The sequence below is a fragment of the Sardina pilchardus genome, chromosome 18, assembly GCF_963854185.1.
Source record: "Sardina pilchardus chromosome 18, fSarPil1.1, whole genome shotgun sequence".
NCBI classification, from domain to species: Eukaryota; Metazoa; Chordata; class Actinopteri; order Clupeiformes; family Clupeidae; genus Sardina; species Sardina pilchardus.
Genome location: NC_085011.1, coordinates 24773291 through 24795790, shown reverse-complemented (window position 1 = coordinate 24795790; position 22500 = coordinate 24773291). Strand labels below are relative to the sequence as shown.

General features: G+C 45.0%; 1 protein-coding gene and 5 non-coding genes across 6 annotated transcripts in view; 5 read left to right on the top strand and 1 right to left on the bottom strand.

The window, feature by feature from the left end:
* ccser2a (coiled-coil serine-rich protein 2a) overlaps positions 1-22500 on the bottom strand; it is a 59192-nt gene that overhangs the window by 30836 nt on the left and 5856 nt on the right. Inside the window, exons 2-4 of the mRNA XM_062519745.1 lie at positions 5193-6365; positions 4601-4868; positions 3885-4090 (exon numbers count right to left, since the gene is read on the bottom strand). Coding sequence (XP_062375729.1) covers positions 3885-4090; positions 4601-4868; positions 5193-6323 — 1605 coding nt within the window. The 5' untranslated portion in view covers positions 6324-6365. The remainder of the gene's footprint in view (positions 1-3884; positions 4091-4600; positions 4869-5192; positions 6366-22500) is intronic.
* On the top strand, positions 15655-15727 carry trnat-ugu (transfer RNA threonine (anticodon UGU)). The gene has a single exon. It is a non-coding gene; the product is annotated as a tRNA-Thr (tRNA).
* Positions 16475-16547, top strand: trnat-ugu (transfer RNA threonine (anticodon UGU)). The gene has a single exon. It is a non-coding gene; the product is annotated as a tRNA-Thr (tRNA).
* Positions 17686-17758, top strand: trnat-ugu (transfer RNA threonine (anticodon UGU)). Its single transcript has one exon. It is a non-coding gene; the product is annotated as a tRNA-Thr (tRNA).
* trnat-ugu (transfer RNA threonine (anticodon UGU)) lies at positions 18892-18964 on the top strand. The gene has a single exon. It is a non-coding gene; the product is annotated as a tRNA-Thr (tRNA).
* On the top strand, positions 19373-19445 carry trnat-ugu (transfer RNA threonine (anticodon UGU)). The gene has a single exon. It is a non-coding gene; the product is annotated as a tRNA-Thr (tRNA).

The window sequence follows — 22500 nt, the reverse complement described above, 5'->3', positions numbered from 1 at the left end:
AAGAAGACCTCGCAGTGGTGGAGCTGTGTTCTCACGGTGAGTAAACAAATAACATTTTATCTTCTTTTTTTCCCCCTTGTCCTCCTAATGTGGTCAGGCCATTAGAAAACCTTTAAGAGGCAGAGGCCATGTTGTACCCAGAGCCCAGTGCTTGCCTAATGGTGCTCAAAAACAACAGACAGAGAAAAAAAGACACCGTCGAGGTACACAATGAAATGTTGCGCACTCATCTGCTGAGCTGGCACAAGGGAGGCAAGTCTCTATAATGGCGTACAAATTCTACATTCATAAGAGATGGCCTAAGGAGAAAAGCACTAAATGGTTGGCTATCAAAAAGTCATAACAAGTCAAATAAGTTCAGCCGCCTCCTCTTCCTGATTGATCAAAACTCAAGAGGCTGCAATCTGCTCCTATTGGAGAGGCCCAGAGGCACATACACAGTTTATACTTTGCTTTGGCTTGGACTATGGATGGCCAGTAGGATCAATCCTATTGACTAAAGCCTGCACCTTATGCAGTTGGTTTATTGAGTGAAAGTAAGATTCCCACCCCCCCTCCAAAAATAAATGTAAAACAGCCGAAAAATTCGATAAACATGGAAGACCAGACAACTCCACTCCGCTCCAAGAATTCATGATGAAGAAACATACTGCCCCCTTGAGGCACACACTGGTAACTGCACATATTTAATTTCCTGCCCCTAACCTACACTTTCGGCTCCTTGCCATTCATTTGTAAAGAGATTGGTAGTTGAGGTGGGAGGGGGTGGGGGTTGGGGGGGTCGAGGGTGGAGGGCTGTACAATTTTCCTATGAAACAAAGTAATAACATCCCCAGCCCTTGGTTATCCCTCGGCTCAAGTCTTTGTGGAGCAATCTACACAATCACAGCAACAAGCCCTGTAGAGCTGTCAGGCCTTACATAAATTGCCTGCTTTCAGACAAGCTACTACATACACTTAACATAAGGCAGCTCTCTGCGGCAGCCGTACAGCTGCAACACAAGGAACACTAATTAGGAGGTTCAACTGTTCCGCCACACGCTGTCAGGAGACTGGGAGAGGTAAAGAATGCTTTGCTGTGTACTATTCATTAAATTCCAACCACTTGGCTTGGATCCCATAAGTCATGGTGCATATGTGTGGGTTGTAGGAGAGGCAAAAAAGCACTGATGCTACAGAAAAACAGATTAATAGCAAGATGGAGGGTATTGAGAGAGAGAGAGTGAAAGAGACAGAGAGAGAGAGAGAATGGAGTCTTCACTCTTCACTCTTCACTTTGAATTAGAATGTGTTTGATGAGAATAACGTATAAAATATCTGTCTCTTCTTCTCCACTGCTCCTGCACCTCTTTAATGTTTTATTTCTTACTGGCAGCAGAGAAGAGCTTACGTTATAAAAGAAAGAAAGAAAGGGGCGAAAAAACCCTTTCAGTACAGGGCATAGTCGAACCATGGGTGAACAACAGCCTATTACTGGAACTGAGGCAAAACTCCTAATGTGTGCTACCCAGAAGCATTAGACTGACAGCCTCTTTGTTACAGAACTCAAATCACGGCCATGCGCAGGCCATCATTTATTAGCATTCCATTTCATTTGGAATTTACGGCGGACGGATCCATTCCCGGCCCCTAGTAACGCTAAGCTAAGCACTCTGACTCAGCACATTTCCCTCATGCTCACAGACAATAACGGTTAGCCTGGGGCTAAAACAGAGCCGCAGTCCTATGTATGGATGTCTATCGTGTAGGAAAGTTGATTCCTTAGCTTGGTGCAGATCACAAGTGATGTTTTAGTGTGTTTTGTTTTTATATTGATTTTGAAGGGACATTGTTTTCACAGCCCCATAGGTTTAATTATTATAATAAATGCCTATTGGACATGGCCAAAATGTTAAAATCTTCTAAATTGCATTAAGAATTTGCTAGTCATAACAATGTGTAGAAAGGTAAAAATGTCAACATATTTCAACACATTCATTAACAAACCAAATACATGTAGTGAATCAATTTGTCCACTAGAGGTCAGTCTCCAACCAACTCTGTCATGGTTGGACCAACCATTAGAAAGGGCACTTGAATTTCATTTGAAGACAAAAGGGTGGGTGAGCACATGGTATTTAGCTTTCAAGAACTATGGAGTTATTTCATTACAGTCTAATCACATGCCATGGCACATTTATCGTTTTAATATGTCAGTGACATTTTGTGCCATCAGAAGTTGTAGTTACGGGCAGTTGGACAGGGCTGGTATATGAAATCAAGCCACCTCTAACCTATAACCATTACAAATGTAAACACGCACACGCGCGTGCATATACACATACGCACATGCACATGCACGCGCACACACACACACACACACACATACACACACGTGTTCTCTGCCACAAGGCCTCAGCAACAGAGCATACAGCCATGTGATAGGTTGGCATTTCTAAATCACTCTCAGTTAGAGGGGGGAAAAAACATAAAGCTGATTAACATTTGAACTCTCCGCCCATTAATCTCTTCATAGGTTCCTCAGAGCCAATCAGCATATCCGCAGCGGCAGGCGGCACAAGGAGCGACAACGGCCCGTTAATCCACTCCTGAGAGAGTACCATCTCCAACCCAGCTCCTCCCAACCACCTCACCCACTGAGCGCCTTGCCCCGACATCCCATTCATCTACACGCCTCTCCGCCATCCACCACTGAGGCATATACCCTCACCCTAATCCCCCCTTTACAACTAACCCACACTAGCACACACAGACACACACACGTGCACGCACACGCACACGCACACGCACACGCACACGCACGCGCACGCACACGCACACGCACACACACGCACACACACACGCACGCGCACACACACACACACACACACACACACACACATATTTACTCTCCCCCAACATCACAGTCTGGTGAGCAGGTGATTCTGGCCGGTGTGCTGTGCTTCGTCACGAGTGGTCAGGCTGGAAGCTAAGCGCTCATTAGCGTCAGGACGGCAGCCAGAGGCAGTGCTTTAGGCTCCTGCCCGGCGCCTAGGCACCAGCCACCGGGGCAGTGCCACAGGTGAAAGCGAGAAGGCTGGAGGGCTAGATTGTGCCAAGGGGGGCACCCTTGGCACTGGGAAGGTCCGAACACAACCCCGGATCAGAGCGGACCGTTGAGGTCTTGGCAGGGGCCGGGGCACGAGGATCAGCAGGGGACAGCTGAGCTTGGCATCGAGATGAAAGGGAGAGTACAAAGGGCTTGATCACAGCGTCTTAAGATTAACCTCTGTGCACCTCGCAAGAATTAGCAAGGTTACAAGTGCACAGTGGACGTGTTACGTAAGAGGGCTGCATGTGTGCAGCCGCGTGTGTGTTACCAGACGTGGAGATCAATTCCTAGCTCCCTCTGCCTGGGCTCTTTGATTGTGATTGGGCTATTAGACTGTGGCTTACATGATGAGCCTCCATTGTTCTGTCCCTCTCTTCTTACACAATAAGCACAGCATTTGTGTGTGTGTGTGTGTGTGTGTGCACGTGTATGTATGCGTGTGTGAGTATGTGTGTGTATCTGTGTGTGTGTGTGCACGTGTATGTATGCGTGTGTGCGTATGTGTGTGTATCTGTGTGGTGTGTGTGTGTCTGTCTGAGTGTGTGTGTGTGCGTGTGTGCGTGCGTGTGTGTGTGTGTGTGCGTGTGTTTGTGTGTGCATGTGCACGTGTATTCATGTGTATGGGCATATTTGTGTGTGTGTCTGTGTCAGTGTGTGTTTGTGTGTGTGTGTGCACGTGTATGCATGTGTGCGTGCATGTGTGTGTGTGCGTGCGTATGTTTGCAACTATGGTGTGTGAGTGTGTACACGGAGGTGTGAGTGAGTGTGTGTACACGAGTGCATGAGTGCTCACCCCACAGATGCCCTCTGAGTCATAGCTGCCGCAGCAGTGTGAGTTGTGGCCCATGGGCTCCAGGCCCTCCTCGTCCCACATGTAGGTGCCCCCGGAGCTGTTGGACGGCGACAGCTCCAGAGACGAGCCCGGAGGGAAGTCGGGCTCCGGAGACTCGGCCAGGGGGGCATGGGGGGGAGCCTGCACCCCATAATCAGTCTTCCCTCCTGGGGGAACATAGCAAGATGATAAGGGGTCGTCACGAGTGCTTTAATGTAAAGTTTCCACAGAGGTTAAAAAGGTTATGCGAAAAGAAACTTTAGGAGGCGCAGAAAGGAGGCTGACAGTATCATCCAACAGTCTTCACTGATTTGGTTGAGTAAAGGCTACTGGTTAAGAGCCATGATAACACTGCAGGAGTTTGCAACAGTGTATCCTGTGCTATCATAAAAAAAACTGCCAGAGCCCCGCTGTAGACTCTGATGGTTTCCACATAACACCTTTCCACTTTGACATCACTTTCCGTGACTACCCCAATTTAATGGTTCTCAACATAAGGTCTGCAGACCACTGTCTTGTTAGGAAAATTCATTTTAAATTCTTGGCAGTACTGGCATCTATGGATGGCAATGGCGATAAAACTGACTTAATGACAGCCTCTTTTCAGAGAGAATCTAATGGGCAATACACAGTAATGGTTATAGTCTGCAGTGTGTGTTTCCAATCTAAGCTGATACCTGTCCAGTCCATGGTTTCATTCAGGAAACTGCGGAGTCGCGCCTGGCTGGACGCTGCCAACCGCTGCCTGTTGTCAGGCGTGCCGTCATGTGACTGGTCTCCCAGGTTATCGAAGTCATCGAGGAACTCCTCACTGGTGTCGTTTCGGTCCAGGGAGGATGCTGATGAAAGGGACATGTCCTCCAACCCTTCCCCTGGACACGGAAGACTGGGGTCCTTCTCCCTCTGGTCAGAGTGGTCCTCGGAAGGGTTATCTGGACAAAGTACCTGGAAGAACATTTACAACAGTTAAAGAGTAAGAAGACAATATTCCCAGTGCTGTTCATACTGAAAATGAAAGTAATACAATATACAACTACAACTATTATATATATTACAATATACAACTATTAATATTATATTTACTACAATAATTATTATAACAGTATTATTATTATTATTATTATTATCATTATTATTATTATTATTATTATTATTGTTATCATTATTATTATATGTATAGCTACAATTACTAATATAGAGTTCAGTGATGCAGGATTGGGATCTAGTCAATCCAATCAAGGGAAGAAGGATTAGTGCATTGAGATTCACCTTGTCACTGTCAGCAGAAAAGTCGGGGGAAGTGACTGGCGACACCTCACTGTCAGTCGCAGGATCCCCTCCCCTGCCCTCCTCCGCCTTCCCGTCACCAGCCATCCTCCCAGCCAGCAGAGGGCGCTGTGGCTTGTTCCCGGCTAACCGCGTCAGTCGATAGGCAAGGCCGGAGGGTTTCGTCAGCACGCAGTTGGGCAGGAGGGGCTTCCTCAGTGCGCTAGGGGGCGTCGCCGACCCTGCCGCACCCAAGGCCGAGGGCCGCTCGAGAAAGCCCCCCTTGCTGAGCTGCTGCTGCTGCTGCTGCCCGGATGCCCGGCCGTTGGCGTGGACGTGCGGGGCCCGGAGTACGGGCGGGCGCAGCTGGGTGTTGGCCAGCGGCTTGGCCAGCTCCACGGCCCGGTTGAAGGAGAAGGAGCGCGGGATGACCTCGCCGCTGGGCGAGGGCAGCTGCTTGAAGTTGGTGAAGCTCTGGGAGCGCACCATGCTGTCGGAGGAGGAGGGCGAGATCGCCAGAGTCTTCAGGCTGTCGCTGGACTGGGACAGGACGTCCCGCGAGCTGCGCGGGGACGAGGAGCTGGCCCGCGGACGCAGCAGACCAGAGCCCCTGCCGGGCCCCGTGGAGGAGGACGAGCCGTTCTGGGTCGGCCTGGATCCGTTGATCTGGGGGCTGGCCGGGCGGTTGGAGGGGGACTGCTTTGGCATGGGCTTTGGACTCGGGCTCCTCTTGGAGGCCTGCTTGGGGATGGCTTTGGGGCTGCTGATGGTCACCGGCACCGCGCCAAAGCGTCGCGCCTTGGTGATAGGAGTGCCCGGTTTCCTGATCTCTCTCGGCCCTGGAGAGCCGTGAGGAGGCCCTCGGCCGCGCTCCACCTTCTCCCCAGGCGCGGAGCCCTGCTCTGGGCTGGCAGGCTGCACAGGGCTCCCGTTCTCCTTCCTCCACTTGAGCGAGAAGGAGGAGGCACGGACAAGGCCGTTGGGCTTGCCGGTGGGTTCGCTCTTGCCCTCCGGGCTAGGCGTAGCCTGGGCAGAGCCATTGGCAACTGGCACAGTGGTGCCGCCCGGCGGGCGGGCACCAAACTTAGGCAGTCTGGACACCATGGAGGGCTTACTAGACGCCTTCTCTTCCATCAGCAGTGAGCTGACTCATGGAGCTGTGAGGTGTCTAATGACCTGGAGACAAGAAGCGAGAAAAGAGGCAGAGAAAGGGAGAGTTAATTAAAACTTAACTCAATTAAAGCTAAAATAAACTTAATTATCAAACTATAAAAATGCCTTAAATGTCTCTACAATGTTAACATTAATATTCCATTTCATCACCACCCTCATTCAAACGTTTAAATTGAGATGACGATAGCTTTCTCTAGCTGACTTCCTGCTAAAACAAAAGACAAGGCTGAACAAATGGAAATACAAATGTCACAATCAGCCTGAGGAAACAGTATATCTGTGTTATGCTAGTCTGAGCCTTTGCCAGCGATAAAGACCTCCTGTTTCAAACAAGGCATCTGACATTTAGATGAACTAACTGCATAATACATAAAGAGCACGATGTTGGAGGAGACGGACAGTTACAGTAGCACAGCTGACACGATATGAAATTAAAGGTAATTCAGGGCTGAGATTTTATGGTCCAGAGTTTCTTGAATAAACAAATATTAAATATGCTCTTTGGACAGCAAACAGAAATTCATTTCAATGAGAACTGCAAACAACGATAATTTCCTAATTTCCAATGAAGAACTGTGAACAATGAGACCATATCTATCCTCTGGGTCATTATGTGAATACAGCACTGAGCACAGTATAGAAGTACAGCTCAATTTCCATGCATGTGGTTATGCATTCTTCTCTATTTAGGAGAAAAAGGAAATGAAATTATGGGAACATTACTATTAAGTAGGGCCGTGAAGTCGTTCAACCATTTGTTCACTTCCCCTCTCTATATCCATAAATGGAGCATTACGAGGTGGCCTCGTTAGGTACTGTACAGCACGCACGAAGGGACAAAGCACGCCAACCTACAGAATGAACAGCCACCAGACCGCAGCTCTCGGGACCGAGGTCATGAGTTCACGTGTGTGTCGGGGGTGGATTTACACTGTTGGCTTAGCATACCTTACACACGCATGCACCACACCAAAGACTCATGGGAGAATATATATATATGGCCATGGTCTCACATAAACTACCAAACACACAAACAGAAAAACATACTGTGTATGGTTCATTAGTCAAACACAAAGGAAACCGTTTTGAGTGGCTGCGAATGTTGATCCCAATGCCACAGGTTCATGGCCGAACACACACAGGCTAAGTGTGCCTCTATAGAAACAAAGGCATGAGATTCCGAGCCCACTGATCCCAGTGAGCATCACGTGACCGCCTGACCATGAAAAAGGGGGTTGTGTTGACAGTAATCCCCTCTTAAAGGAAAGAGGAGAAATAGAGGGAGAGAGAGGGAGGGATGGAGAGAGAGAGAGAATGATGGAGAGATGAATGAACTGTAACACAAGACAGCCCTGCACTTCTAAACGAAAGGGAATGGGAAATCCTAAGCAGGAGCACTAGAGACTTTAAATGCTGACAGATGCATGTGACAGAGATATGCTGAGAGTACAGGAGAGAGGGACACGTGAGACATCCCTCTCTTTCTCTATTCATCCCTCCCTCCCTCCCTCTCTCTCTCTCTCTCTCTGCAGGGAGCTTAGAGATGCAGGTTGTGGGGCAGAAATGTACAAATAGAGGAAGAAAAAGAACACAAAATGACTCTGGGGTATGGATATGTATGATTGAGAGAGAATGAGCAGGCTTGTAGGAATTTACATGGTGTGTGTGTGTGTGTGTGTGTGTGTGTGTGTGTGTGTGTGTGTGTGTGTGTGTGTGTGTGTGTGTGTGCGCGCGTGTGTGCGTGCGTGCGTGTGTGAGTGTGCGTGTGTGTGCGTGTGTGAGTGTGTGTGTGTGTTGCTCCATTTCCATTCATCACAACATTCCATCACTTTCTTTCTCAATGATTTGCTTTCAGTCAGTCAGTGAAGGTCATGCACCTGCAGTCTCTCCGGCGTGACATAAATTAGCTATGCTGCTGGACCATAAACAATATTCATGACATGTGTCACCTTTCATAATTTACTACTGCACATGCATGGCTCATACAGCCTGAATATTGTTCAGCAATGCAGTCCATGAAGAAATGCTCTCTCCAGCATTTCTCAGACATATTATCTCATAAATTCTCCCTTACATGCACTTACATGCACTTACATGCACACACACACACACACACACACACACACACAGACACACACTCACACACCCCATGACCCAGACAGGCACGGAATCCCCCATCTCGAGGAAGATCTTCATGCATCATTGCAATAATTGTGTGCGTGTGAGCATGAGTGTAATGTGTGTGTGTGTGTGTGTGTGTGTGTGTGTGTGTGTGTGTGTGTGTGTGTGTCTGTCTGTGTGTGCATGAGTGTACACCCCCCCATCTCTGTCTGTGTGTCATAGTAAAAGACACTGGGACTGTGACCCTTAGTCACATACTGACCCAAATATCCTCCACTATCTGATAACACTGTTACTGTCACACATCACAAGCAGAGGATAGGACGAGGGAGAGAGAGGGAGGGAGAGAGAGAGACAGAGAGAGAGAGAGAGAGACTGACAGAACGAGGCTTTTCTAATCCCCCTCAGCCAATGGTAATCAGGTCATCCACAGCAGCAATGGCCAAAGCCTCTTTACCCCTCCATCACAAGTGAGCCTCTATGTGGTGTGAGGATTCGTTCCCAAATGTATCAGTGTTTTTGAAGCGACTCCCTCCCTTGACCACTCCCTCTCTGGTCATGCTCTCCGCACACTGCTCTCCACAGTGGACGATGGCCAGCTGGGTGGCTGGGTGGCTGAATGGATGGCTGGACAGGTGAGATGGTGGGGAGGAAGAGAAAATAATGAGGGCTTCTTCCTCCTCCTCCTCCTCCTCCTCCTCCTCCTCCTCCTCCTCCTCCCCTTCTTCAGACCAGTCCAGTTCATGCGACCACTCCCCCCACTCCCCCTCTCCCCCTCCCATCCCCCCTTGCCAAACCTGACACACTTCCATGGCCCCCCACTTAAGATGCAGGGAGAGAGAAGATAATGAGCAGGAGTAAAAGTGGCCCATTGTATGGCCAGAGCTACAGAGTGAAGGGGAAAAAAAGAGCAAAAGTGAGAAAAAAAACAATATGGGAGTGCTTTTCTATAAGCTCTGCACTCTCTCTCTTTCTTCACTCTTCCGCTAATTCATTCAAGTGACCCAGTCCCAGTATACAATCCCAGCCACCAGAGACCAAGCAACTATAACCTAAATACATCACAACTGCAGCGGCCAGCAGATTAAGTAAGCGGGCAGACCCAGGCACATGTGCAAACAGATATGGGGTAAGCATGGCAACAGTGTGATGAATGACCCAGCACACCATCTGTCGTCAGGCCTCTCTCTCTCTCTGTGAGTAACGTCCAGCCCCCGACACCCACCCACTGCCTCAAAAAACACACAAGGCCCACACAGCCTCACACCTCAGACTGGATTGGACTTTTGCACTACAGATTGCTTAGATTAGTTTGTGGTGAGGTGCAGGGAGAGAATGAGTTATATTTGAATGTATGCAGTTTTTAAAAAAAAATGTATTTTACATTTTTTGGAGCAACTTGACCAGTGGTATGGAAGCTATTAATTTCTCATTTGTTGCCCCATTGAGAACTGCAATGTCTTGACTGTATGAAGACAAGAATTTATGTTGCCAGTTTGGAACACTAATCCCCTGGAACTGCTAAGGCTTAGCTTGGCTGGGTTATCCAGTAATTGAACATTAGCTGCTTTCAGCCCATTTAGGCCTGCTTTTCCGACCACTGTGGAGTAATTCTGCTGATTGGGTTCGGACCTGGTTCCCTCCAGGGTACACTGAACAACTCATTACCCTCATGACAGGCAATAAGAGAAAGAGAGTGGGGGAGAGAGAGAGAGAGAAAGAGAGAGGGCGAGAGAGAGAGAATCAATTATCTTAATGCTAGCACATAAAGCTGCTAATTTTTTAAGTCTTGCCTACTGCGGCTCTTTCCAATGTCCATTTCTTACTCAGGAGCTCAGGGTTACTACCTAGCCGTGACACAGCGATACGATACATCAACGCAGCATGCTTTAAAAGATTCATGGCCAGGTCACTCAGTATGGCAACTTGCCCACACGCTAAAAGGGAGTGTTTACAACTGCCAGACAGGAGAGAAGGGGAGAAGGGGAGAAGGGGAGGGGGGGTGGGTTGCTGACAAAAAAGAGGACAAGGGAAAGCAAAGTGTGGAAAGCCACTTGTGAAAGTATGTCAAGGAAATGGACACACGCATACAGTGCACGCACACACACACACACAGAACCTCACACTCCAGCAATACGAATCCAAACACAGACCGACATTCTTGAACAGCAACTGGATGAGAGCACACAACACACACACACACACACACACACACTCACATATAATAGGCACGCACATACACACGCAGGCGCGCACACACACATACATACACACACACTTTATGGAGAACATAAAGAAAGAGAGAGAGAGATAGAGAGAGAGAGAGAGAGAGAGAGAGAGAGAGAGAGAGAGAGAGAGAGAGTAAGTACAGGGTAGCTGTGAACCTCTAATCAATTAGACACAGCAGTGCCTGAGTGTCAGCCACACTAGAGCTCATTGGAGATGGAATGGGCAGACAGTGGCCATGGTGGGGGTTGGGGGAGGGGGGGCGTGTGTTCAGGTTTTCAGGACACAACAGTACCCTACAGCGACTTTTCTGCACGAGTGCTTTACCCAAACCTGACAGTGCCACTCGTGCTTACCCCTACCGGCCTCTCCTTATGTAGGCTACTGTGCCAACGCAGAGAGAGAGAGAGAGAGAAAAAGAATGAGAATGAAAGAGAGAAAGACTGAGAGTTGCACCCTGTATCTCCACCCTCAACCCCCAAAACTGACTCACAGACTCACACACTCACTGAAACACACACACACACACACACACACACACACACACGCACACACACTGTCTTCCAACTGCAGATGCAGTAGACCTGAGCTTGTGCAAAGGAAAATCCATTATTAAACGGCTGCATCCATACATTTGGGATTCTAAACAAAACCTTCACTGTTCATTTCATTACTTGCTGGAGCTAATGGTCACACAAGGTCACACACTTCGCCAAACGCAATCCAGTCAGCTAACTGAGCAAGCGAGCCTTATCTTTTTGAGTGAACAAATACAAACCACATGTGACTCATCACCCAAATAATTTCCAACCCAACAAAAAACCATGGCACCAACAAACCGTCCACGGTTTGTGTAACAGTAACGGGCCACTAAGAGCACCGTTGACAGCTGGATGGATCATGAGGCCCCCTTCCCACGGGGAGGCCCTAACTGCCCATTAGTGGCCTGGCCTCTAATCAAATGAGCTGCAACGAGGTTAGGTTAGCACCCTCCCATGCACGTGCTGCCTGGGCAGTGCCTCGCTACAGCACCCTCCTCGCCCCAGAAGCCAGAAGAGTCCAAACTCGCACGAGAACAAGAACAACACATTTCAGAACCGCCACCTGAACAACGGATTCCTCTGACTGAATGAGCACCCAAAAAACAATTGACCGTTAGAAAATCCAGCGTTACCTTTCCCTTCTGCTGAGGCTAACGTGAGTTCCGTGGAAGTAAGGGCCAGCAGCAGGGTCAGCTAACGCAGAGAGAGAGAGGGACCTCCTAGCTCCTTCAGACTCATTCAGACACGTTCTCTGGCATGTCTTTCCTCCCCACGTGTCGGGCTGTGTGTGCGTGTGTGTGTCTGTATGTGTGTGTTCTGCAGCTAGTGCCAGTTGGCCTCCAACAGGGTGCTGTAATATTGATGGAGCCCCACCCTGGCGGGCAGGCAGGCAGGCATGCAGCGGGCAGGCAGGCAGGCAGGGAGGCAGGCGGGCGGGAGCCTGGGAGTGTGACACATAGTGCGTGGAGTGCAAAAGATACAGGCTGGACTGGGCCAATCTCAAATCTCTCTCTCTGTCTTCACTCAGCCCTCTGCTCTGGACTCTGAAGTCAGGGCAGATTGGCTGTCAATGGTGAGAGTGTGCGTGCAGAACGTGTGAATAATGTGTGTGCTGGCCTCCCTCTACAGCTACTCACTCTGGCACTGTCCAGCCCTCGTAATGATGCTCAGATCAGCATTGCATAAAGAGACACAAGACAGGGCAGGATGCCGGGCTGGAGAAGCGCGTGTGTGCGCTTGTGTGTGCGTGTGTGTGCGTGTGTGTGTGTGTGTGTGTGTGTGTGTGTTGCTGTGCATCTACAGATGAGACAAAGAACCCTGTACTGAACTTTCAAGGAAATTAACGGTTTCAACAGAGAAGTTCACCGGCGGAAATGCTCTGTAATTGGATTCATAAATCCATTCGACTGGAGTCATTTGAAACGGATAGAAAAATGGAAGAAAAAAACTCTTAGATCTAGTTTTGGAAGACAATTCAAAGGCTGAATTTAATTGTGACTGTAAATACACAGTATACTGCACAACAACTGGATCAACCTCAGACATGTAGATTGCCTACAGGCCTATTTATTTACTGGAAACCACATGTCTTATAATAAGGACATTCCCTTTGGCTCTGCTCAATATTACATCATTTTGTTTGTGCTGAAACACAATGACATGGCAGGCTAATTTAGTTTTTCTCTCCTTTAGTACAGTTTGCTACAGAACCGATCCCGCCACCAGCCAAATAATAAATCTCAAACAGCCCCGCTATGTTTACTGAGCTCTATAAAACATGTCTGTGACACCCAAATCAAGCCACATGTTCAAACGAAAGCAGCTTATGAGAAACTACAGAAAAGGAGATTTACTCAGCAGAATGCTCTTACATGTCGAACTGTTAAACATGAAAGCCCTGGAACACAAAGCAGGGGGCTGGTTTGTTATTGTGGGTTGACTCGTTACTTCTTTCCAGACTGATTTTCAGGGCAAACAAAAGACCAAGTCAAACACAAGTCCTATTATTGGGACAGGAGAAAAGAGAAGAGATAAGGAAAGAACAAAATATGGAGAAAGGAGCAAATAATGGAAGAACAGGAAACGTAAGACGCTGAGTAATGGATCTGAAACTGGGCACAATGTGGTCTAAGTGGTTATTGATCTTCCTCCCTTACTGTCCTTGAGTGCTCCATAAAGTCTAACAGCTTGAGAGAAGAGAAGCATAAAAAGTTCAAAGGTCAACTGCAGTCTTAAAGTAAACGCACAGTAGCCTACTGGTGAGGTTTTCTTACCTTATCTAATATGGAAAACATAAAAAGAAGAATCAGAAGACCATGAGTTAACCTTTTTCAACAGCCCTTCAAGGCTTGACAACTTTGCTATCAGGTTGATTTTGTAATGCTATTGACAGCAATTCCAGTGCTATAAAGTGTGCTTTAAAGTGTCAAAGTACTTCCATTCTTGACAGACTACTTATCTTACCATTAACATTGCTATGCTAATGTGCCCACTTGAGAGTGAGCTGTGCCTCCCCAGCTGAAATGAATACATTCACTATTGACAACAAGGCTCTCTCTTCCCACAGTATAAAGCTAAACAGCACTCACACACTCTGCTCTAATCATGCAGGAACATACAAACCTGTCTTATGACTCTTGACTTCTGACTGGTATGGCCCACGTGCTTACGCACTGACATGGTAAAAACATCAAGCTGTTTACTGTGTGCGTCTGTACCCTCCCCTCCCTGTATGTCAGAGAGGTATTCAGCTTACACTAGCGCAACTTTATCCTCTTCTGCCAACATGAAAGTCAGCTGATCAACACGTGGCCCAGCTAACATGTCAAGTGAAGGCAGAAAGTTGAGAGAGAGAGAGAGAAAGTTGGATAAGAGGAAGAGAGAGAGAAAGCAAGATAGAGAGAAACAAGAGAAAGAGAGAAATCGTGAAATTACTTGGTGAGAGACATTTAAAGAGAATAGAGAAATTGGATGTACAAGTAAAGTACTGACAATATAAAGGAGCAATAAATCAGCCGTTTGATCAAGCTGTTCAACACAGTAACAAGACTAACACATGAAGACGGCTTTCCAGAGGGAGAGAACTCTCTTGAGAATGTGATTGACATGCTGGGCCGGCCTGGCTGACGTGTTATCTTTAAATGTGTCTTTGTGTTCTCATAATTTAACCATTCACCCTATCAGTGTTGACAGCAGTGCTAAACTGACTCCCAAGAGAAGTTCTTGGGAACATAAAGACCAAAGACCAACAGGAGCTGACGCTATGATGTCATCTCTAGCCTATGGCGATCCGTTTTTCACAGAACAAAGGTCGTGTTAAGGTTAACCAAGCATAACCATTACAGAAGACATTGCCTGTACAGCATGACTCAACATAGGCATATCGTAAAAATTACTCATCATGACCTAAAAAAAACTAGTTTTCTCTCTCTCTCAAATTCAAATTCAAAAGGTGCTTTTTTTGGCTTGACAAATAGTACTTGTACTAATACACTTGTACTGCCAAAGCAAGTGTGTGAGTGTCATCAAATGAGTCATTGTGAACAGAACAAAGGGGCCAAAAGCTCCTCCAAAGCTCAGTAGTTAGATCACTGGGTCCATAGACTTGACTACTTAGTTACACACTGAGGTAGTTGAAGTTAGTACCTGTCTACGGTCTGTCAGATTTTTTACCATGGTCGGTTTTCCATTGGTGAAAGTGTATCCATGGATGTTTTACAGAAGAACACATGCAGTCCTTTGACTGGCATATTTTTAGCATGTCTTACTTTATGAGTACAACATGGTCTGTAGCAGATTGTTGACCATCTGAGGCTGAGATTTGTACATGTCAATACAGATGGTCTACTGATGACATTTTTCTTTGTGTTTATCTGTTGTGAACACTGAATATGTGAGAAGACTGGCAAATAAATAGTTTACATCCCAGAAAATTCCTCTTGAGAAAACCCTTTGGACAAGAGTCAGATGGACGAATAGATGTTAAAAGTAACACCTAAATAGAAGAAGAAAGCTCTTTTCAAACAAGCCCATTCACATGCTAAGTGAACACAGCACACACACACACACACAGACACACACACACACACACACACACAGACACACACACACACACACACACACACACACACACACACACACACACACACACACACACAGACTCAACTATTCTCACGCAAGCAAAGAAACCTTAGACTACAGATTAAGTGATAGACAAGGCTTTGAAAGGTAAAAGAGCTTGTCTCTTTCCCCCTCACCACCTCTCCTCTACAGACTGCAAATTACACAGCACTACAGAGCAGCGTCACTGTGGAAAACCAACTTCTGCTCCGCCTTCACCAAATGGGTGTGGAACTCAGCTGAGAGCTATACATACTGTACCTAACTGCAGGAACAACAAGCAGGGCCCTATAGCTCAGTGGTTAGAGCACTGGTCTTGTAAACCAGGGGTCGCGAGTTCAATTCTCGCTGGGGCCTACTGAACGGCAAGTTTTGGACTGTTAAATATGTGATCGTACTGCACTGGTCAGACTGTAAATACAAACTTTGCACACACAGACTTGGCAGTGGACAGTCCATAACCAGCAGAGTAATACTGCCACTGCTTAGTTAACACTAGTGGTAATCCTATATCCTGGAATTCAGACAACTCCTACCCCCCCTTCCATTACATAGTTTATCACCTGGTGAAATTTCAACATAGGTCAAATCTTGAGAGCAACAACATTTAAAAAAAAAAAAACTTTCTGAAATTTAACAACTTTTTTATTATTAATGGAAAAGTGACCCACAACTGTCTTTCACTGGTTGATCATTCCACTTGTCTGGTCTGCGATTTTGGATAGAGCTGTTGATATTTGAGCTCAAACAGCCAATCAAGTTCCACCCCTCCCTTCTGTGATCCAAGTACTGAAGCAACATATCAAACGGCTGGAATAGCATAGGTCTACCATGGCTTCTTTATTTCCCATTCACAAAGATAGGACTACAAACACTAGAGTGATTTTGAGTGCATACACAGAATGGACAGCTAGGCAGAGGACTCAATGACAGAGCCAATGTAACAACAACAAGCATTGGCTTGAGAGGTTGTGCCTACAGTTATGTCAGTAATGAAAAAAACTTGTTTGTCCTTGTCGTCATCAGCCAAATTGTCATGGGTGTAGAATTTATAAGCAAGGTGTGTCTATTAAATGTGAACATTACCTTACTAACAGAAGCCAGGGCCCTATAGCTCAGTGGTTAGAGCACTGGTCTTGTAAACCAGGGGTCGCGAGTTCAATTCTCGCTGGGGCCTGCTCACCAGCAAATTTTGGGACAGTTAATTATAAGATCATACTGCTCTTCTCAAACTACTGTGCACACACAGACTTGGTGGTGGACAGTCCATAACTAGCAGCGTAGCACTGCCACTGCTTAGTTAACACTAGTGGTAATCCAATATCCTGGAATTCAGACAACTCCTACCCGCTCCTACATGAAATAGCTCATCAACCGGTGAAATTTCAACACTAGACAAATCTTGAGGGCACCAAAAGCTTATTTTTAAAAAATATATAATGAAATATAATGACTTTTGATTTGTTTAACTAATGGAGACCCATAACTGTCTTACACTGGTTGCTCATTCTACTTGTCTGGTCTGCAATTTTGTACAAAGCTGTTGATATTTGAGCTAGGGCTGTTCGAAATTGTCCAAAAATAAAATCTCGATTTTCTTTTCTCAAAATCCGATTTTCGATTATGATTATTTTGTGACATGACAAAAGGCAAGAAATTATTTCAAATATGCTGTTTCTTATTGATTATTTTGCAAATAATTTCCCCATTGGGATTCAAGCACAAATCTTGCTCTTATTAAGCAATGTTAACTATTGATCATTCATACATTCATACACACATATTTAATTATTAATATTAAGAAAAATGATTGAACTTTTGCCACAAAATTCAACACTTGCAAACCTAAGTATTGTATTTACCCTAGTTGAAGTGAAAAATCTATTTTACAATTTCACATTTTAACTTCGATTTAAACACATAATCGTGATTACAATTTAAAATCGATTAATTGCACAGCCCTAATTTGAGGTTGAACAGCCAATTAAATCCCTCCCTTCTGTGATCCCAGTACTGAAGCACCATATCAGATGGCTGGAATAGCATGGCTCTACTAGAGCAACTATTTCCCATTCACAAAGATAGGACTACGAACATTAGAGCGATTTTGAGTGCATACACATGGACAGCTAGACAGAGGACTCAATGACAGAGCCAATGTAATAACAACCATTGGCTGAAGAGGTTGTGCCTACAGTTACTGTATGTCAATAATGAAAAAACCTTGTCGTCATCAGCCAAATTGTCATGGGTGTGGAATCTACAAGCAAGGTGTGTCTATTAAATGTGAAGGTTACATTACTTGGACATGGTAAGGCCCTATAGCTCAGTGGTTAGAGCACTGGTCTTGTAAACCAGGGGTCGCGAGTTCAATTCTCGCTGGGGCCTATTGACCTGCAAATTTTGGACTGGTGGAAAAGTAAGGTAACTGCAAATGGCCGGCACAAACACTGAAGGGACAGCCCCCAAACAGTGATGTAACACCTCCATTAGCTATCCTGGATAGGATTTCAGTCATATCCTATCTGAACAGTATATCAATCAGCAAAAAGTATGCTTCAGTCAAAATCTTAAGAATACCAGTTGCAGATGCTACTTTTTTTTTTTTACAAACTGTATGAAATAATTAACAATGTTCTATGTTTGGAGTATAAAGTTATAGGTTTTTTATAGCCTTTGACTTATAGCCTTTTCCAGGTTTTAAGTTACTGTGTGGATTTTTTTGTAGTTGTTGTTTGAAACATTTGAAATTGGCTCAGAAACAGCAACAGAAGATGAAGAAACAACCATTTTGACATGTATATTATAAACACCTATGTTCTGTATTGTCCAGATATCCACAGAAGTAATGGTGCTGGCAAAAAATGGCCTGGCTGTGTTGTATCTGTATCAAATACAATGCAAGTCAATGAAAAAGAGATGTGAAGAAAACTTGATTAATATAGAATTGCACAAAGCTCCTTTGCTAAATAGATATCATTATGTATCCCTAGTCTTATAAACCTGGGGTCATGAGGGGTGATGACCTTCACATTTCGGACCTCACAGTTAGCCTAGCTGTAACAACATTTTCTCAGAGAAACACCAACTGATACGTTTATATTGTTGGTAAGGAAGACCACTAGCTAATCATTTTACCCTATACTCTGTAGTTTGTGATTTTGGAAAAAGTTGAGACTTGGGCTTAAAAGCTGATCAAATTATATTCCTTACTTCAATTTATTGAACTGCTATTTGTGTATGACTATATTAGTGTTGTTTTATTTTCCATTTCCAGAGCCAAGACTGTACAAACACCATCATTTTTAAGCACACACACAGAACACAGACAGTTAGACAGCGGGGACTAAGGAAGAATACTATTAATGGCAGGCATGGCATAAAACCTTGTGCTTACAGTTTCGTCAGCAGAGAAACAAAATGTCTTTGTCCTTGCCCATTAGCTAAGAAAAGATGGGGGCGGAGCCTGCCCCAAGGTATGCCAGTTTACATGTAGAGGTTACCACAATTACAGTAGGCATGGCCCTATAGCTCAGTGGTTAGAGCACTGGTCTTGTAAACCAGGGGTCGCGAGTTCAATTCTCGCTGGGGCCTGGACATCCCAAGCTTTTGCTGCAAGATATTCATCAAGGTCATCAGCTGCATGAGTTCTGCCAACAAGTTCAGCATACTCTCAGAACTGACACTCATAACAACCCCTGATCTTAAGTGTTGAACCTTGGATCTTGGACATATTGGCAGATGAAAATGTATGTTTGATGAGGTCACCCAAAGAATGAATAGATGCCCTATATTCTGGAAAAAAAGAAAGTCTATTCGGAAAATATACATAAAATCTCCCGATACAGATTCAAGGCATAGCTGTTCTAGACAGAGTCAGTTCTGGACAAACAGGAGATAGTCCTTCAATGTTTGTTCTTCATTCCGGTCATGTGTACTGGGTGTGGAGCCAACCAAAGGTGTGTCTTTTAAATGTCAATGCTACCTCCAAGGGTTCCTGAAGGCCCTATAGCTCAGTGGTTAGAGCACTGGTCTTGTAAACCAGGGGTCGCGAGTTCAATTCTCGCTGGGGCCTGATAATATCAACAAACTTTTGTCATAATGATATAAAGAGAACCATAATGACAGAAAGATATAAAGGAAAATTCATGAGATAGAAAATAAAGATGTCCACAATAAGAAGGGCCATTCAAACACAAAGCTGACAGGAAGCAACAACTTCCCAGCACTCTCAACTCCCTTCAGAGAAGACCCTGGGCTGGGCTGACAGCCAAAGTCTGAGTGGAACTAAATTAATTTGAGTGGAAAAGACTCAAGAAGAGCAGGATGACACAATCAAATGCAGACATCCCATTATGACTCATCCTAACTTAATATCTGTTCAATAATCGTCCACTTAAGTGGCTACGTCATCACAGGGTCAATATTTGTGGCGGAAGAAAAATCCCTTAGGAAAATGGATATAATGTCTGGACATTATATTACATCAGTAATGAGCAATTTCAAAAGGCAAATCATTTGATTAGCTTAGGCGGCAATAACACACAAATTGGGTAATAAAGATGTTCAAGAACATATGGGGCATCACCTCAACACATCAGAAGTTTCCATGTCATCAAGATATCGGCTCAGCTACATTCATACATTTCACCTGGTTATGTAGAACCTTTCAAAGTTACTAATCTAAGTGAAAAATGTAACTGTCCAGATCACAGGTGTCAAACTCAAGGCCCGCGGGCCAGATGCGGCCCGCCACGTCATTTCATATGGCCCGCGAGAGCTTTAAGGGTCTGATACAGTATGTGGCCCGCGAGAGCTTAAAAGGTCCGATACAGTTTTTGCGTAGGCCTATAGGTAATACACTGCAATACAATGCACGAATGTGAAACTGACAGGGAGGCAACATCAAACACCTTCCTCTATGATCAGTGCAACTGGCTACATCAGATGTGATAGCAACGTGTGTGTGAAAACAAAATAGACCAGTATTCTAAAGTATTTTAGCGAACGGAGCGCCTAAATTACGCGCTCGGTTTAGCCTGCCTGTGAAACGCATGATTGTTTGAAGTGCGTGTGCTTCTTTGAGAGGGGAATCGATGTAAGTTGTAAACTACGTGATACGTTTACGTCTACGTTTAAAAGGCATGTATAATTGTGTGTTGTCCTATTATCCAAAAAATCCAGCTCCAAATCCTTGCTAATCGAGCAAGTGATTGTTTGGCCAAAAGCGAAAATAAGCCTATTCTGACCGAGAAGAGGTGCATTCATATCAGGCAAGCAGAGGTATGCTAGAAGTTTGTAGTAATCGCCCTGGTGCTTTGCATTTTCATTTCAGTTTAAAACGAACAACATAGAATCCACACAACACCTTTCAACTTTAAAACTTCAAAGAAAAAGTCCACCGGGACCGTTCGCTTCTACTGTATGTGTATGGAACGGTGTAGGCTAGTGACGCATTTCATATGGATGCACTTTTTGACATGACAGTTAGCCTACTCGTTTGCACCACTTGCTAGATGTAAAACTGCATTTCGTTACTGGTATTTCACTCGTGCAATGACAGTAAAGTTGAATATACTCGAATCTAAAAACTCAGAAATATGAAAAAAAAAAAAGAATCCATGGCATGATCTCTTCCTGACTGACCAGTGACCCTCATTGAAAAGTCAAACTGTATGGAACTGACAGTGGTGTTTTGTTTTTACAAAACATAACAATATTAAAAAAGAACATGTCATGCTGATACCTTTTGCTCTTCTCGACTTTAGAAGTTTTACCAATGCTAGAGATTTTGTGGCTGGTGCTACAAATCTTAGAAGTTACATCTGGCCCTTTGAGGGCAACCATTGGGCTGATGTGGCCCTCGGTAAAAATGAGTTTGACACCCCTGGTCCAGATCATCAGAAACTGAAGCATTTAACTTCTAATACTTCATCATCCATGTACAAGCAATCTATCTAGAGTTCATTAACAATCAGAGCAACATAAAGATACAGTGCCTATAGAAAGTCATCATACCCTTTTGAAAAAGTTACTTTTTTTGTCTTACAGCCTGAAATCAAAACCCATTTCAAAAAAATCTTGTTCCAGTTGTATTTACAAATTTAGCTGTACAACATCAACATAATGAAAAAGAAGTCAACAGTTCTGAAAATTAATAAAAAAAATAAAAACTAGAATAACGGGGTTGGAAAAGTCATCATACCCCTGACTTAATACTTTGTAAAGCTTCCTTTTGCTTTCATTACAGCCATCAATCTGTTTGGATATGTCTCTATTATAGCTTTGCACACCTAGATAGGGGAATATTTTCCGTGCAGAAATGTTCAAATTCAGTCAAATTCTGTAGGGAATGGCGATGGACTGCTCTCTTCAAGTCAATCCACAGATTTTCTATAGGATTTAAGTCAGGGCTCTGACTTTGCCACTCAAGGATATTCACCATCCTATCCTTAAGCCACTGCTTTGTTCTTTTGGCAGTATGTTTAGGATCATTGTCGTTTTGGAAGGCGAATGACCTGCCCATCTTCAGTAGTCTAGGAGAGGGACGCAGGTTTTCCTTAAGAATGTGGGTGTACTTGGCAGCATCCATTTTCCCTTCTATCCTGACCAATTGCCCAGTCCCTGCTGAAGAGAAACATCCCCACAACATAATGTTACCCCCACCATGCTTCACACTGGGTATCACTGGGTATCACTGTGTATCACTGGGTATCACACTTTTTTTTCATTATTTTGATGTTGTACAGCTAAATTTGTAAAAAAAACTGGAAAAGATTTTTTTTTTAAATGAGTTTTGATTTCAGGCTGTGAGAAAAAAAAGTAACTATTTCAAAAGGGTATGATGACTTTCTATAGGCACTGTACATAGCCGAGGCCTAGTGAGGCTTAACTACCCCTCTTCACTAAGTTCATCTCTTTTCACTTGGAGTTGCTCATGTACCTCCCAAGAAGAATTGGAGCAGCTCCATAGGGGGGGTAGCAAGGAGGAGGGTGGATCCCTGCCCAACCAAATCTCAAGCTAAGCTCAACTCCCAAGCAAATACTTAACAATCAAGGAATTACTCAGCCTCATCACTGTCTTGAGAAGCTTTTTTTTTTTTAATGTTATTTGACATTGATGGTGATTA